At 37.1% G+C, this 16,915-nt stretch overlaps 1 protein-coding gene across 5 annotated transcripts in view; it reads left to right on the forward strand.

Moving 5' to 3' along the window:
- The window catches only part of Tank (TRAF family member associated NFKB activator), an 83,217-nt gene that overhangs the window by 37,947 nt on the left and 28,355 nt on the right, over positions 1-16,915 (forward strand). For 3 of the 5 annotated variants that reach the window (XM_031370392.1, XM_031370388.1, XM_031370391.1), the window contains exon 3: positions 15,236-15,347. In XM_031370392.1, the coding sequence (XP_031226252.1) occupies positions 15,236-15,347 (112 nt within the window). The remainder of the gene's footprint in view (positions 1-15,235; positions 15,348-16,915) is intronic. The other 2 variants (XM_031370393.1, XM_031370390.1) reach the window with 1 other exon arrangement.

Below are 16,915 nucleotides of genomic sequence, written 5' to 3' on the forward strand. Positions count from 1 at the left end.
TTTTTTTTTTTTTTTTAATTGTTATTTGGGTATCAGGAAGATTCAAGTCTTAATGTATCCTGGAACTAAATTTGTTATTATCATCTTCCATTCTTTATGACAGCTAAAATAGAATGGAACATGGTAAGTTATTATAGTAATGTATCAAAAATTCATAGCCAAAGAATTTATGGAAAAAAGAAAAAAAGAGTCTAGAGCAATCTGTGCTCAGTCTTCCTGTGTATTTTCTTCCCTCCAGCTTCACAAATTTTGTCACGTGTGGGAAGCATAAGAAATTCCACTAAAGATTCACAGTTATTTGGATTTTGTTGTTATTTTTGAATTCAGAGCTGGCCTCATAGATACTATGTCAACCAAAAGTCCAAACTCAGAAAAAGTAGATCCACTGTAAGTGTTATTATACTGTCTAAATAAGCTGATACAGCAGTTACAGTCCTACCACATAGGAATGGTTTTAAAGGCCATTTTCCCGAGTAATATCAAAGGATCAATTTTGTAAGTAGGCCTTTATGAAAATAACAGCCAAAGATCTACTAGGAGGAATATTAGCTTATTCCTCCACTGACAGTGGGAGATAAGGGATCTTACATTGTTTTCTTTGGTTAAAAATTTTCTTGAGGAGCTAGAGAGATAGCTCAGTGGTTTAAAGTGCTTGCCATGAAAGCATGAGGACCAAATTTGATTCCCCAGAACCCATGTAAATGTTGGGTGGGCATATCGATCTGCCTGTAATTGCAGCACTTGAAAGGCAGAGATGGGGAAATCTTCAGGACAAGTCACAGAATCATACTAGCTACATTGGGAACCTCTAAGGCTCAATTCAGAGACCCTGCCTTAATGAATAAGGTAGAAAGTGATTGAAGAAACTCTCAGCATCAGCCTCAGGCAGCCTCTACAGGCGCACACATGCACATGTGCCCACAAACATGAACATACATGCACACATACCACAATACAGATAGGAAGAAAAATGTTATTCCATGAAATCAGAAGTAAAAAAAAAAAAAGCTAGCCATAAAATCTTTTGTTGTTTCAATAAATACAGTAAGTCACTACCCAATTTCTTCCTTTGTAGAGGATACAGCTACTATTAAATGTTTATGTGTATACCTCCCTGAACTCTACAGAAGCTGCCTTAGTCTTTGTGAACCTTCTCTTGGTTTGCAAACGAATATTCTGTTGTTGAGTAAACTAAAGACTCTGACCCTTCTCATCTTAGGTAGCTAGAAGGAAAGGGCATGATATGACAGGGACTCTAAGGATTATTAAATGAGAAAGAAATAAAAAACACCCAGGTTCTATTCTCCCTACTTTACAGTTAGGTTCAATAAAAGACTTGACAGTTCTATTTGTGTTCTAGGTCTGCTTGGAACTAGGGAAGAAGAGTGTTTAGAGGTTTTTAGAGTAAGACAGAAACCAGAATTTCTCCTACCTCCCAGTTTAATCCCCTTTCTGCCTTGGAAGAAGCCTTTGCTCACACTAACATGAGTCGCAAAGAAGAAAATGGGAATTTAAGTTAATGTTTGTCAAGTATTCAAGAATAAAGATAACTCTGTTCTTTTATTTTAAATGCAAGATAGCCTGATGAATTTCTTTGATAAATTTATTGGGAGTCTGTGTTATTGGACCTTTGATGAAGTTTTGAGGATACTAAAGTAAGTGAAACATTGTTTATGCTTTTAGGAACTTTTAAAAGTTCAAATAGATAATAAAATAGATATTTCATATATAATTTAAAAAACAAACAAAAAAAAAAGAGGCTCAATGGCTGTTATCTGACTACTATCAGGTGGTACAGAAAAGATCAAGCAGGTAGTATGTGACCCAGAGAAAGGGCACTAATTCATTCTTGTGGATCAAGTCAGCACACTGTGTGTATGTGCCCGTGTCTGTGTATGTGTATGTTTATGTGCCTATGTCTGTGTCTGTGTCTGTGTATGTGCCTGTGTCTGTGTCTGTGCTGTGTCTGTGTCTGTGTCTGTGTCTGTATCTGTATCTGTATCTGTCTGTCTGTCAGTGTCTGTGTCTGTGTCTGTGTCTGTGTGTGTGTGTGTCTATGCCTGTGTCTGTGTCTGTGTCTGTGTCTGTGTGTGTGTGTGTGCCTGTGTCTGTGTCTGTGTGTGTGTCTGTGTCTGTGTGTGTATCTGTGTCTGTGTCTGTGTCTATGTCTGTGTGTGTGTGTGTATCTGTGTCTGTGTGTATGTCTGTGCCTGTGCCTGTGTCTGTGTCTGTGTCTGTATCTGTATCTGTCTGTGTCTGTGTCAGTGTCTGTGCCTGTGTCTGTGTCTTGTGTGTGTGTGTGTCTGTGCCTGTGTCTGTGTCTGTGTCTGTTTCTGTTTCTGTGTGTGTGTCTGTGTGTGTCTGTGTCTGTGTCTGTGTCTGTCTGTGTCTGTGTCTGTGTCTGTCTGTATCTGTGTCTGTGTCTGTCTATGTCTGTGTCTGTCTGTGTCTGTGTGTGTCTGTGTCCGTGTCGTCTGTGTCTGTGTCGTCTGTGTCTGTGTCGTCTGTGTCTGTGTCGTCTGTGTCTGTGTCGTCTGTGTCCGTGCCTGTGTGTGTGTCTGTGTGTGTGTCTGTGTCTGTGTGTGTGTCTGTGTCTGTGTCCGTGCCTGTGTGTGTGTCTGTGTGTGTGTCTGTGTCTGTGTGTGTGTCTGTGTGTGTGTCTGTGTCTGTGTCCGTGCCTGTGTCTGTGTCTGTGTCTGTGTCTGTGTCTGTGTCTGTGTCTGTGTCTGTGTCTGTGTCTGTGTGTGTATCTGTGTCTGTGTCTATGTCTGTGTAAAACAAGAAGTAAGGGAATGTTTGGTACCTTACTTGCCCTACTAGGTGGTCCTATGAGTCCATTAAAAAGATGAGGTATTGCAGGAAAAGAGCTGCCAAGATTATAGACTCATTATGAGGAATATGACTAGCTAGTATGTATTGTATGTTTATTCACTCAAAAGTTACTGAAGAATTATATGCTTTAGAAATGTCTTAACACTGACAAAGAGCTCAGCAAACATACTGAAGATATATTGCATGTGTTCTAAGTGGAAGTAATTTAAAAATATGGCAATCATCTAGTCATAATTTATAAATTCTAATATGTACACTAATTAAAAAGAATATATTAATAATTTGTGTAATGTATTAATTCTTTCTTAACTTATATTGAATATATATTAAGTATATATCCTCATTTATTGCACCTTGCCTTCAAAATGAATAGCAGTCATTATAAGAATTCAAAACAAGAAGCTGAAGTAGCAGTTATGGGTGAATTAAACAAAAGATCTAAAATTTCTTTAGGAGCTAAAATGGAAAGCAAGTGGCACCTGAGTGTAGGTCACTTATGAAGATGATGGTAATAGACTCTAGAATGACTTTAGAATGACTGCTTTAATGCTGATAACTGGAATCAAGAGTGGTGAAGAAGGTAGAGTTTGGGTATGGAAAAATAAGATGCATAATTCGGTTCTATGATTAGGTTTAGACCTTTAGAACATGTAGAGGACCATCTGATGAATAGGTATAAGTCCAGTTCTGTAGGCCCACAAGGAGCTCTGTGTTGGAGACTGTGGTGGTTTAAATAAGAAGGACCCCTGACAAGTTCATTTATTTGAATGCTTAGTTACCAGGGAATAGGACTATTTGAAAGGATTAGAAGGATTAAGACGTGTGACCCTGTTGGCTTTGAGATTTCAGCACAGAGACCCATTTATCCTAGCCATGCATAGATACTTTTTTTGTTTTGCCACTCTACTCCCTCACAGTCTTACTACACAAGTCTTCTGAAAACTTTCAAATCATATTCTTTCCTTAAGGTCTTTACGGTTGCTATTCCTAAAGTGGCTTTCCTTTATATAGTGCCATGGCTTGCTTCATTGCTGCTTTCAGGTCTCTCCTCGGATGCTACCTCCTCAAGGGATTTCTTAAATTTAAAAGTAGTCTCTACTATTCTTCAAGCTCTACTCGCTTCTTTTGTTTTTTTAGAAAGATGTGTTACTTTCACATTATATCAAGGGTGTGTGTGTGTGTGTGTGTGTGTGTGTGTGTGTGTGAGAGAGAGAGAGAGAGAGAGAGAGAGAGAGAAAGAGAGAAAGAGAGAGAGACTTGTTATTGTTATTTTTACATATTTGTCTACTAACAAAGTGAAGTCCCTATAGGGGTAATAGTGAGGTGTGATAGGTTTGAGACTGTTTTGTTTAGTACTGAGTCTAGCATACAGAGCAGAAGATCTTTAAAGAACAAGAAAAACGGTAAGAGGAAGGCAACAAGTCAATTCGCTTTTGAAAATTCAGAGTTTAGGTTGGAAGTCAACCAGGAATAGAAAGCAGATAATGTCTGAAGACTAGGAGAGAACAAGACAAAACACACACACACACACACACACACACACACACACACACACACACACACACGAAAAAATTGTGGAGGTAGAAGAAAAAGGGATTGTCATCTAAGAGTAAAATACTGAAATAGCATTGGGTAAGAACTAAGAAAAAAATGTTATATTCAAATTATTTTGAGTTTTTAGTAGTAACAGTTTATATATTTGTTGGTCCCTTCTTCAGCAACTGAATAAATATCAGTAGATAAGATACAGAATTAAGTGGTGCTTATACATTAAGATGGTAAATTAAAGGGTTGAGAGTAAAAGAAGTATAGTACCAAAGAAGCAATGTGACTTATGTGCCCTGAGACATGAGCTTAAAACTAGAAAGATGCTTCTAAGAACAAAAGCTGGAGCGTGTCTGAGCTCTTTATAAAGGGAAAGCAAATTTAGATGTAGGATGTAAGAGCAAAAAGACTGTATCACCAGTTTAGTATATATTGATGGTTAGAATCCCATGTCTTCTCAAGTCATAAAAGCTAGTAGCTAGAATGGTTAAGGAAGTAGAATCCTTCCTGGAATGCTGGTCAGACTCATGGGATTTAGAGAAGCTATGTGAAAGAACCAAGGTTGTTGAATATGAAAGAATGACCAAAATATCAAATAGCAGCAGTTTTGAAGAGAGACAGTGATATAATAATTAATTGTCTAGCATTTCATATAAGTGGATGGTCCAGTAGTGACAGTGATAGGCTAGGGTAGTACTTTTGTCTTTTTGTTCTCCCATTTCCTACTTCATTGTTCAATCCTTGTAAATTCATGCAATATTACATAGGTTCATTTGAGATATTGGTATCCTTGGGAAACAATATAATTGTCCTTATTTTAAAGTGATGTGTCATCTGCTAATATTGAAATTTATTAGCCATTACATCATCTGTAGTATAATGAAACAACCATTCTGACGCTGGGTTTCATGCTTTGACCTTGCTTATTTCTTTTTACACTTAACTTTCCCTGTAACATTATTTTCTGGGGAAATATGTATGTGCTGCAGATAGCAGAGTTTGGTCCATGAAACAAGATGTAAAGTCTACAGTATGAGTTTTCAGCAAAGGGGCAAGGGAACCCAAAGAGCTTGTAAGAAGCTCAGAGGGATGAAGAGTGTCCCTAGTGCTGAGATTTGATGGGAGGCAAATGTATGCAAAGATACATTAAACCATTAAAACATGCCTATAAGCAAATGCAATGTTTTGTTTAACAGATCACTAGGAAGAACAATGGCAAGGAAGTATGGCTAGAAGAAAAGATATGGGGACAGAACAAGCCTTAAGCCTTAAGAAAGAGCATATTCCCATGTCCTTGAGGTGGAAACGTCTGTTATGCAGATCATTTCCCTCTGTCCTGGTGTGCCAAGGGTTAGCTTGCTCCTAGGTTTCTCAGTCAAGGCTGTTGCCAACAGGTATGTTTTAGCATTTTGGAGACTTTCATATGTGGCCATTTGTTCTATAAATAACCAATCCAACTTACTAATTCCAAGAGAAGAATCAGTAATAAAACAGAACATTTGAATTTTGTAAATTTATAAAACATAAATATTGAGCTATAGAAAATGTCCTACAGTGGACCTCTCACTCCTTATCCTAAGAGTGTTTTCATTATACAATCAGAAGATATTAACCTCTTTGTTGAGAAGAAATATGTAAAATAAAATTTATCTTTCTTTTTTTTTTTTTTTTTTTTTTTTTTTTTTTTTTTTTTTTGCTTAGTGTTGATTAAAGAAAAATTCACAGGCCTGCATAGAAAGGAAACAATCTTCTTAATTCAAGAATTGCTCAGGTGCTGTTCCATAAGTTGTGTGTGTGTGTGTGTGTGTATACACACACACACACACACACACACACACTGATAGAAGAGGTAACTGATGTCTGATATTTGCAGTCATCCAGTTTGCTAAGGAGCTGTGTTGAATAACCAGTGAAGGTAAAGTAAAGGCCACAAATAAGATTAAATTTGGTTTTGATCTTTTTTTTTTAATCACAGATGCTCTGTAGTGCTTTCTGACAATTAATACACTGCAATAAGTAGTCATTTGTAATGGCTAGTACTAACTCATCTGAAGCAATGAAGCACATTATAATGGGAACTGCTTTGTACAGAGAGCCTCTATGGGCTACAGATGCAGCTTAGGTGCTAGAACAGTTTATTGTCATAAACAAGGCCCTGGGTTTAATCTCTAGCACTTCATAAACAGTGTATTATATGCCTGTGATCCCAGCACTCAGAAGTTTCAGGTTGTCCTTGGCCACATAGTGTGTTTGAGGCAACCTGGGCTAAAGACCCTGTTTCAAAATATAAATATAAAAGTACTTTCGCCGGGAGGTGGTGGCCCACACCTTTAATGCCAGCACTTGGGAGGCAGAGGCAGGCGGATTTCTGAGTTCGAGGCCAACCTGGTCTAGAGAGTGAGTTCCAGGACAGCCAGGGCTATACGGAAAAACCCTGTCTCAAAAAGCCAAAAAAATAAAAAAAAAATGTACTTTCATGGCTTTCATGGGGGCTGGAGATATAACTCAGCAATTAAGAACATTTATTGCTCTTCAGGTGACCTAGGTTCAATTGCCAGAACCCACATAGCAACTTACAACTTTCTATGGCTCTAATTTCAGGGAATCTGATATCCTTTCTGATCTCTTCAGGTTCCAGGCACACATGTGGTACATGTACATATGTGCAAGCAAAACACTCATACACATAAAATAAAAATTAAAATACAGCTTAAAGTATTTTATTAAATAATAAGTATGTGTTAATACCATTAAAAGCTTTATAACTAAGAAGAAAGTGCTTTCACGGAAGGTGTCAATAGCCTCATTATTTAACACTCTACTTCTTTTTCTTTTATTCCTCAATATATTCTTTGTGTAGAGTAGAGAAAATATTTCATTCTAGTATTTTCTGTTGAAACTACTGGTATTAAAATAAAGTAATTGCTGGTGGTTTCTGCTTTAAGTCTTACTTCTTCTATAGGCATTGTCAGTTCTGAGCCATAAAATAATTTCCTGTCTTTATAATTAAAAATATCTTCACATTTTTCTCTCATATTTTAATCCTCAGAAATGTTTTGTTAAAACTTTTAGACATCTATAAATATCTTGCAAGGGCCAGTGTCCATTTTGAAGCTAGCTTCTATTTACTTCATTCTCCATGAGGAATAAACAATATTTGTCCTCACTTTTTAACATAAATTTTGCACACATTCAACACATGCTATTCTGCCCCTGTTCTCCATAGCCCCAAATTCATGTATATATCTTCCTACCCACAAAAACTTGATGCATTCTAATGACAGCTTTAAAAATCTTTTTAATATCCAACACAATATTTTTATTGATTACTTAAGATTTTTACATAATGTATCCCATCCTATTCACTTCCCAGTCCTTTCAGGTCCACTTCCCAACCTAGGACCTCTTCCCCCAGCCCACAGGAAAAAAAAAGAGAGATAGAAAAAAATAGCAAGTCTATTTTGGTTGCCCATATTTTCACTGGAGCATGGTCAGACTCCCAGTGGCCAGACACTTCAAATTTTAACACTGAGTCCTTCCCCACCGCCACCAGAAACCATCAACTGTGGGGGCTAACTTGAGCATCCCTATCACAAAGGTCCCTAAAATAGCTTCCTCTCTAGACTGTTTCTTTTGGAAAGGTGAGAGAGGTGGTGAAGAGGTTGTCACGGAGACTCTCTGTGTCTCTCAGTCTCAGTTGTGAGTCTGCAGTTATCAGTACCACTGCAAAAGAAACTGCCTTGCCTTTTACAGTCAGCGGCAGCACAGACTATGGACTTCACATGGTTTCTGGTGACAGCATGGACCACAGACACCATCATGTCCTTCGATGGCAGCACAGGCCACAGGCATCAATATGGCTTCAGGTGGCAGCAGAGACCAAGGGCATCCATGTGGCCTTTGGTGGTAACATGGGCCACAGTCATCAACAGAGCTCTCCTTATTCAGTAATGTCATGTTCTTTGTCTGAGGCCACATTCCTGTATTGCTTCCATACCCTTCATCACCCGCACTGTTTTTCACCATTCTCCTCTGCATGAGAGGCTCTGCTCCTTCCAGTTTCATATGTCCATTTTTTAAAATCATCTTCCCATAGGATCTACCATTTTTCAGTTGCTCAAGGATTCTGCAGTCTCTGCAGAGTCCTCCTCTGCCACCAAGTCTCTTCTCAGAGCCTCCATGGGTCTCCAAAGCTGCTTGGAGCTGCTCAGCAATCTCTCAGAGGGTGGCAGGGGCCATGCATCAGATTTCATCTTCAATAGCATGACATGCTCCCAGGTCACTCCATGCACTCAAGCAGCTAGTAGATGGAGTAGATAATGGGGTGGACCCACTCAAAGCACTGGATCTTGGCCAAACTGGCCAGCTGCTGCTAGTGATTCATGGTGCAGATGCAACACCCATGCTCAGAGCTGCACAGCACCCCAGCTTTCAAAATCTTCAGTAGAATGTCTTGCTCAAGTATCTCAGTCAGATATAATTGAGACTCAAGGTGTAGTTCATTCTGTAACACATTTTTACCAGTTGTGAGCCTAAAAGAAAAAATCAAAATCAAACAAGTTATATGCTTAAAAAATAATGAGGAGGAAGAGCTGGAGAGGTAGGTTAGTAGTTAAGAGCACTTGCTGCTCTCCCAGAGGGTCGGAGTTAGCTTCCCAGCCTCACATGGCAGCTCACAACCTTCTGTTTCTCCAGTTGCAGATGATCTGATGCCCTCCTCTGGCCCTTGTGACCACCATGCACATGATACATATAATAGATGGCAGGAAACCTTTACACATACAATAAAAATATTTTAAAAATCAATGATAAGACAAGTATAGGATAGACATTGCCATTCTAGAAGGGATCGGTGGGAAAGAAAAAGGGGATAATAGGTTCTGACTAAATCTAAAATCCAGCCGGGCAAGTATAAAACTTATGAAGCATGAGAATCTTCTTTGAGTCCATATCTTGTCTTTTATACACTCTATGATGGAAGCTGGGCCCTCAAGGCTCTAGATAACCCAGCACCCATTTTTCTGTCTACAGATCTCCTAGTTTGGATGACATGCTTTGATTCTCTCAGACTGAAGTTCCACATTGGTCATTTTACCAGTTTGAAGTCTGAGTGGATTTTTTACCCTGACTATTCCACAAAACATTGCCCTTGGCAAGCACTCTACAGTGATCCAGACTCCATTAACCTAGTGAAGACCTCAATGGAACAGCTCCCACGATACTAGGTAGTATGTAGATATTTCTTTGTTACTTTGTTAGATATATTAGAAGTGGATCTTCCCACTTTAAATTAAGCAAAAATCACTCAGATACACCCTTCCATTTCTGGGATTAGTTAATTTCAGTGTAGTCAAGTTGACAATCAAGAATAGCCATCACAAGTCCACTCCTTGCTGGGCAGTGGTGGCACACGCCTTTAATCCCAGCACTTGGGAAGCAGAGACAGGCGGATTTCTGAGTTCGAGGCCAGCCTGGTCTACAGAGTGAGTTCCAGTACAGCTGGGGCTATACAGAAAAACCCTGTCTCAAAAAAAAAAAAAAAAACAAGTCCACTCCTTGTCAACCTGACATAATCATATTTCCTTATGCCATGATTAATTTCCATGAAATTAATGAAAACAATGACCAGATCATAATTATGCCCAAACACATATAATCACAAACATATACTTAACCAGGTCATAATTAATGCAACATGATATACCTGTCCCTCATACAACCTGCCACAAATGCCTTATTGTAAAAGTAGCTTTTATTCTCCTATAGTAATCGTCTCCCAGATTCACTGGTTCTGTCTCTAACTTAGGCCTAGGCCTAGAAGCTTCTAGCCTCCACAAATCTATATGGACCCAGAATGGTTTCAGCCTCTGAGACTTGCTGCTGAGTAAGCTCACCCCTTACTAGTTCTCTCTGGCTGGCTGATTCAACTCAGCTGTTCTGGCTCAAACTCCTCTCCAAGCTGGCAAATTCAATCTGGCATCTCTGGGCTTCTCTGAATGCTCTGCTTGGCCTCTTACTTTAGCAGTCTGTTCTGATCTTTTGGTTCCTTCTCATTCTCTGGCTCCTTCTGTCTATCTGTGTCTAGCTTGTTCTTTCTTAAACCCATATCTGTTAAACTCCTAAAACTGCCTCTCTTCTTTTTCTCTCTACACTGCTCTCTCTTATGTTGCTTCTCTTTCCTCTTCTCGTAAGAGTTGGGCATAGCCTATTCTGTCAAATCTTTTTCTGATTCGTCACTTTGTCTGCCACTCAATTAGACATCACTTTCAAACATGGGTGCTTCCTTCTATAAAAACTATCTTTATCTTCATTGTTTGTGATTAATTATGTCTGCTAAGGCTGAGCCACACCACAACTAGAATAGGTGGCCATGTTTCTCAAGGGACATTCTCAAACTTATGTGTATCTCAAATGTTATAACCATTGATATTTCCTTAATTGATGTTACATAACATAATAAAGAAATTGAGTAAAAAATATAAATAGGTGTACAAACGCATTCTTTACAAAATATGACAGAAGCACTCATGTCAACAACTAGAATTCTCATTTCTACAACTAGTCACATGTCCTTAGCTGGTATTTATAACTACCTTCTTCTACTACCCATTCTGTATTTCCTCCACTCTTGGCAAGCACCTCAGAAGCTTTGGCTCTTTTCCTGAAGGAGGGTTCCATATCTTCATTGCTGAATGGACTGTTTTAATCACAGGACATGGTAACACCAAGAGATGCCCTAAAGGATCTCCCATACTCCAGACGTAATCTTTCTTATCTTCATTGTGGAGAAGGAGTCCAATTTCCCCATGTTGTAATTGGATCAATCACCCTGCCTAACACTGTTAGCCTGTTTGCTTAAGGGTATTGAAAGCCCCAAAATGGCCCAGAGGAAGTCTGAGCTTCAGTTGAATGAGCTGTTTGTTATGACTCTTGGCTGGAGTGGTCCTACCCCCCTTACCCCACCCCACCCCTGCATTACCACTTACTGTGCTTAGAAATGACAGTACTAGCAGTAGATAATCGAATTGATAATCTGATTTTTCCAGCTCAGTGGATCCTAGTTAAGTCCTAGTTTCTGGTCAGTGGTGAGTGGGTATTAAAATAATACACAAGGAATGGTTGAAGAAAGAGCTACATGTAAGCTAAAATATATGGTCTTGTACATTTTAAAAAAGAAAGTAAAATTGATAACTCAGTTTACCAAGGTTTTATGGTGGATTTTAAAAATAGATTGTTAATAAATTATTAGCTTTTTTCTAAACTACTGTATTTTGGTGTAAATAATACTTATTTTCCTTCATGAACTGTGGAGCTCCCTGTTGAGAGATTTTTATACAAGCAGAGCCTCCAATAAAGATCTCATATCTACTAATCTTGGAGCAGTTTTAAATGTTTCTAAATTGAAAGTATGTTTTTTCCACTCAACACTTATTAAATTCCCTAGTAAAAAAAATCACTGGAAGAAAGCCATTGTACTCTTTAAGAATGATGGGATTAATTCTTGAAGATGAGAATAAATAATATTTGACCAGTGTAAAATATTATAGATGATTTAAGGACATTTGAAGTTTTCTCCCAATACAGGAAGTAAACATCTTAGAAAATATGAAAAATTAGGGCATCCAATGTCTACAACAAGAAAAAATTCAATTAGTAAAACCCAATCTTAATATTTATGAAACTCATGAAAACTTGAACAGCTGTATGTCCAAAATTATTAGAAATATGGTATCTTCACTTTGAAGAGAATGGACTGAAAAATTACTCTAATCAAAAAACACTTCTTTTAAATTTATTTTCATTTCATGTATATGAATGTTCTGCCTGCATATGTGCCTGTGCATCAAGTGCATCCCTGATGCCTGCAGAAACCAGAAGGGGGCATTGGATCCCTTGGAACTGGCAATACAGGTGGTTGTAAACTTCCCTGTGAATGCTGGGAACCTAATCCACGTCCTCTGCAAGAGCAGCATTTGCTCTTAACTGCTGATCCAGTTCGCCAGCTTCAGAATAATTCTTAGGATGAGGCTTTATTCATGATAGTCTATAGTATACGTCAATGACCCTTTTGATAAATTGATGGCATGTATTATTATGTATTTGATCTCCATCATGCTGTTTTGCTGCTGAACACTAAGAAAGAACACACAACACAAGTACCTATATACCTGTTTACTTCTTAGATTCTGATAGACCACTTGTTTTGCTAGTCTTTGGAATTAGAAGGAGTGTCAAGTACACAGAAGCCAGAGTCATCTTGGCCAGATGGTGTTTGATACAGATGGATGGTTAGTTGTCATGCAGATCTCCTAGTTGGTAACTTGTTGCTGCCATCTGACTCAAAGAATCATTCACACACACTGGCTGTCAAAAGCATCTTCTCTTCTGTCTGTTTTAGCTGTCATGTCTGTGCTCTGTACAGAAGTGTTGACAAGACATTACTGTTGTACATTTTCAATGTGGTTGTTAGTGAGTTTTCTGTTTGTGGGGTCTTTGATAGTACTGGAATGCACTTGCTTTGGAATTGTAGTAGCTTTTAAAATAATGTGACTGTGCATCAATTTTCTGATTTTTTATGCTATTTATTTGTTTATTTGCAGTGAACATAGTCTTAAGTAAACATGTTTTACTTAGCTTCAAGCATCAAAGGCAAGGCCGTTTATCTCTCCATTCCTTCAGGTCATTTTTGAAGGCACATCAATTTCTTAGATATTTCATTAACAATTTAATTACCTTGTTATTTAACTAATATACACTTAACATCTCTCCGTATATGCCAGACACTCTGTGACACTAGAGATTACAGTAACAAATAGTCCCTGCCTGTCAGACATGTAGGTGGATTAGAAGACCATAAATCCATGAAAAGTCCAGAAGAACATGGACCATAGTTCCACTATTTGCCCAACTACACTTTCAGCATATTAATTTTTATGTAAAAAGATTTTTGCCTTGGCTTTATAATACATTATCATTTGATTTAAGAAACATCAATACTTTTATGTGAAATGGCCCCTTATACATTAACTTTCCCAGCTATTTAATATATTTCAGCATTATTTATTATAATATGATATAAACAGATGTGCTGAAGTGTGTTTTTAGGCTGAAGAGAAGAAGATGAAAATTAATTGGCAGAAGTGTTCTGAGTTGGTTCCAAATGAACATACATGGTGTTTTGGTTTCTTCACTGAAGTTTGGAAGTGCACATAATAGATGAAGAATGGCTTGAGAGTTGAATAATTTATATACTTATTCTTAGCCTATCTCTAATTTGCTAGGGTTTTTTTCTTAACCTAGTTACTTGCTCAAGGATGTATGCACCTATCCAGATATAGTGGAAAAATGGGTAATTACTAATGTTTAATAATAGGTATTATTACTTGTTTATGTTGTGAAAAATCTTAAGTCTTTGAAACAAAAATGTTGTAAATGCATAAAGCACATAGGGCAGACCGTAGCATATTGCTGATTCTTCCACCTCAGGGAACATAGGTAGCCCAGACACTTAAGACAGACATTTAAGGTACTATGAATTAGCTGTTACATTTGCCTCCTTGTAGTCAGTTTACCCACTCATTCCAGCAGCTTGGGTGCCAATGTGTATAGAATAAGAGAAGCATGCCTCTATATTAGACTTGGTTGGGATCTAGGGTTAGATACCTAGGGCTTGGATTCTCTAAGGCTGACACTTATCCTTGAATCTTTCTTCTGCTTATAATAATCAACATATAATTAACATCGTTTGTGAAGTTCTATGGGGAATGTCAAATTATGTAAGACTGCTCCTAGGCAACACACAAAGCTAACATGCCAGTCAGGTTACTTATTCGCTTTCTCAGTTACAAGTGTCCTATGTATAAAAGGCTGTCTTTTATTTGAGTAAATTTAATTTCTTGCGTTTATATTTGAGACATAAGGAGCAGATATTTGATTTATAAAGAACTTTAGGCTTCCTTGGAATCTGAAAATAGTACAACTTCATTAATTGTGAACTTTTGATTTAATCACTTAGAAAGTTCAAACATCTAGTATATAACAAATGCTGCTATAATTATTAGAACCCTTTTCATGTTTTGAGAAATTTACATTTAGTCATTTATAGAAAATGTCAGACCTTCATACTATGTGTGCTTTCTTATGCAGCTCTTAAGAATGTACTCATTAGGTAACTGTCATATGACATGTTGAGATTTTGTTTGAAGGCCAGCATATCTGTATGTCTGTATGTGTAATCCATGTCATTTTCATTGTTTAGTTTTCACAGTCATTATAATAAAATAGCAAGATCAGTAAAATAAAAGTATGGGGGGATTATGCCTCTTAAAATCTATAGAGTTCTTATATAATAAAAATTAACCCCAATGTTCTCGTATCTGGCCACAAGAGTTTTAGAATTTATATTTGTTTCTTTGGCTTTTATAATCTTTATGTCTAGGCACTTATTCCATGTATTTTTACTCTAAAAATTAATTTCAGTGTAAGACATAAAATTTTGTTTAAGACTGGTTTGTATTTTTAAAGCATAACTTTAATGTAGCACATATTTTATCATTCATACTTTTTTTCTTATTTACAAGTATTAAATTTCAAATTATGATTTTTATCTTTACTGAAAGACCAAAAAAAAAAAAAAGCGTCAAACTCTTGACTGGAATTTCTTTAAATAAGATAATTTTTTAAAGTTGTCTATTGCTCTAAGTGTTTTAAGTCACTGATACTAACTATACTGGAGTCAGTAACTCATGAATAGATTTTTCAGTTACCTGGGTGGGACAGGCAGCTCCTGTGCTTATTAATAGAAATAAATGCATCTGTCAGTGAGTATTAGGCTAAATGTTGGTTTTTTTTTTGTCAGCAGACTGAGAACTATGAACAAAGAATACGCGAGCAACAGGAACAGCTGTCATTTCAACAAACTCTAATTGACAGGCTAAAATCACAGCTACTTCTTGTGGATTCTAGTCGAGGTACTCATTTCTTTTCTTTTTATGAATTTCTGGTAACTTTTTAGAAAAAAGTTAAAATTTGAGTTTTTCTTTTTTTATCTTGTTAGTTTTTTATTAGTTCTAATGCAAGAGTTATAGTACAGTTATACATTATGCTTGTTTAATTGAAACTTGTAGGAAATGAGGAAGTGGATATTCAAATATTCTATAGGCTGGAATCCTGGGTTGCTAAAACTTCCCTGAAAGTACTTTGCCAATGAATACGAAAAACACTTTTTAAAAAGTGTGTGCCTTTGAGTTGAAAATAGAAACCGTAAGAATATATCATTAGACACTGTGTACAAGGTCTAGAAGATGTCCAGACATTGTACATCACAGTAGATTTCTAGAGGTCAGAATCAAAACAAGCCCCTGAGCTCCCAGATAGTTGAGCATGTCCTGAGCCCAGAAAGTGTGCAAGAGCTCCATGCACTTCCCTCATTCCTTGCCCTGGCCATCTCTCCCTTTAAATGTCCTTTAAACAAACCAGTAAATAATCCAAAAAGGTACAATGTCCAAAAGTTAAGTTACAGTGAACAACTGTGCAGCCAAGAACAGCAGTGATGATTGTTAACTTACCAACAGGAAATATGTTCATGATGTGCAGCAAAATAAAGAAAACAAGATATAAAAATAAATTAAGGTTATTCCATGTGTACAGAAAAACATTCTTGTTTGGATTTATATATAGAAAAGAAAAATGTAGACTGTAAACCACAATGCTAAGAAGAATAGTTCATGAGTGATGAAAATTATAGGATTTTTAAAATAGTTTTTTGTTTGTTTGTTTGCTTTATTTTATGTGTATGGGTGTTTTGCCTGCATCTGTGTCTACACCAGGTATGTTCCTCATATCCAAGACCAGAAGACGGTGTTGAATCCCAGACCTGCAGTCAACAGATAATCACCATCTTCTGCCTCTAGTGCTTTTTTTCCTCCATACTTTTTGTCATTACTTTTTTCTAATTTTCTATAAGCATGGAGTTTTTGGTTTTTTTTTTTAAGTAATTGTCTTAAACAAGAACTACAGAACTAAAACCTGATACATAAAAGCTTAACTAGCCTAGGAGTGGAGCACTTAGCTAGTACATCCCCAGCACTACCCCTCCCTCCAGAAAAAAGCTCTAAGGTCTAACTGTTGATAAAGTAAAATGCAAGAAGCATAATTCTATCTTTCTAAATGCTATATATTTATACCATTGACTTATGGGAAAATAAGTGTCTAGTGGGAAGAAAAAACTCAATTAATGAGCAACTTGCCATAGTAAATATTACACAAATTATTATAAAACTAGAGCTTACAATATATTCTTCGGAATTACGGAGAGTGTGTTTTTGTTTGGTTGGTTGGTTGGTTGTGTTGTTTTGTTTTGTTTTGTTTTGTTTTTTTGAGACAAGGTCTCACTATATTGCCCTGGCTGTCCTGGAACTTACTATGTAGATCAGGCTGGGCTCAAACTCATAGAGATCTACCTCTCTGCTTCCCAGAGTGCTGGGACTAAAGGCTTGGGCAACCATACCTGTCTTCATTTTTATTATAATTATTTTTC

This window comes from Mastomys coucha, unplaced genomic scaffold, assembly GCF_008632895.1.
Source record: "Mastomys coucha isolate ucsf_1 unplaced genomic scaffold, UCSF_Mcou_1 pScaffold15, whole genome shotgun sequence".
NCBI classification, from domain to species: Eukaryota; Metazoa; Chordata; class Mammalia; order Rodentia; family Muridae; genus Mastomys; species Mastomys coucha.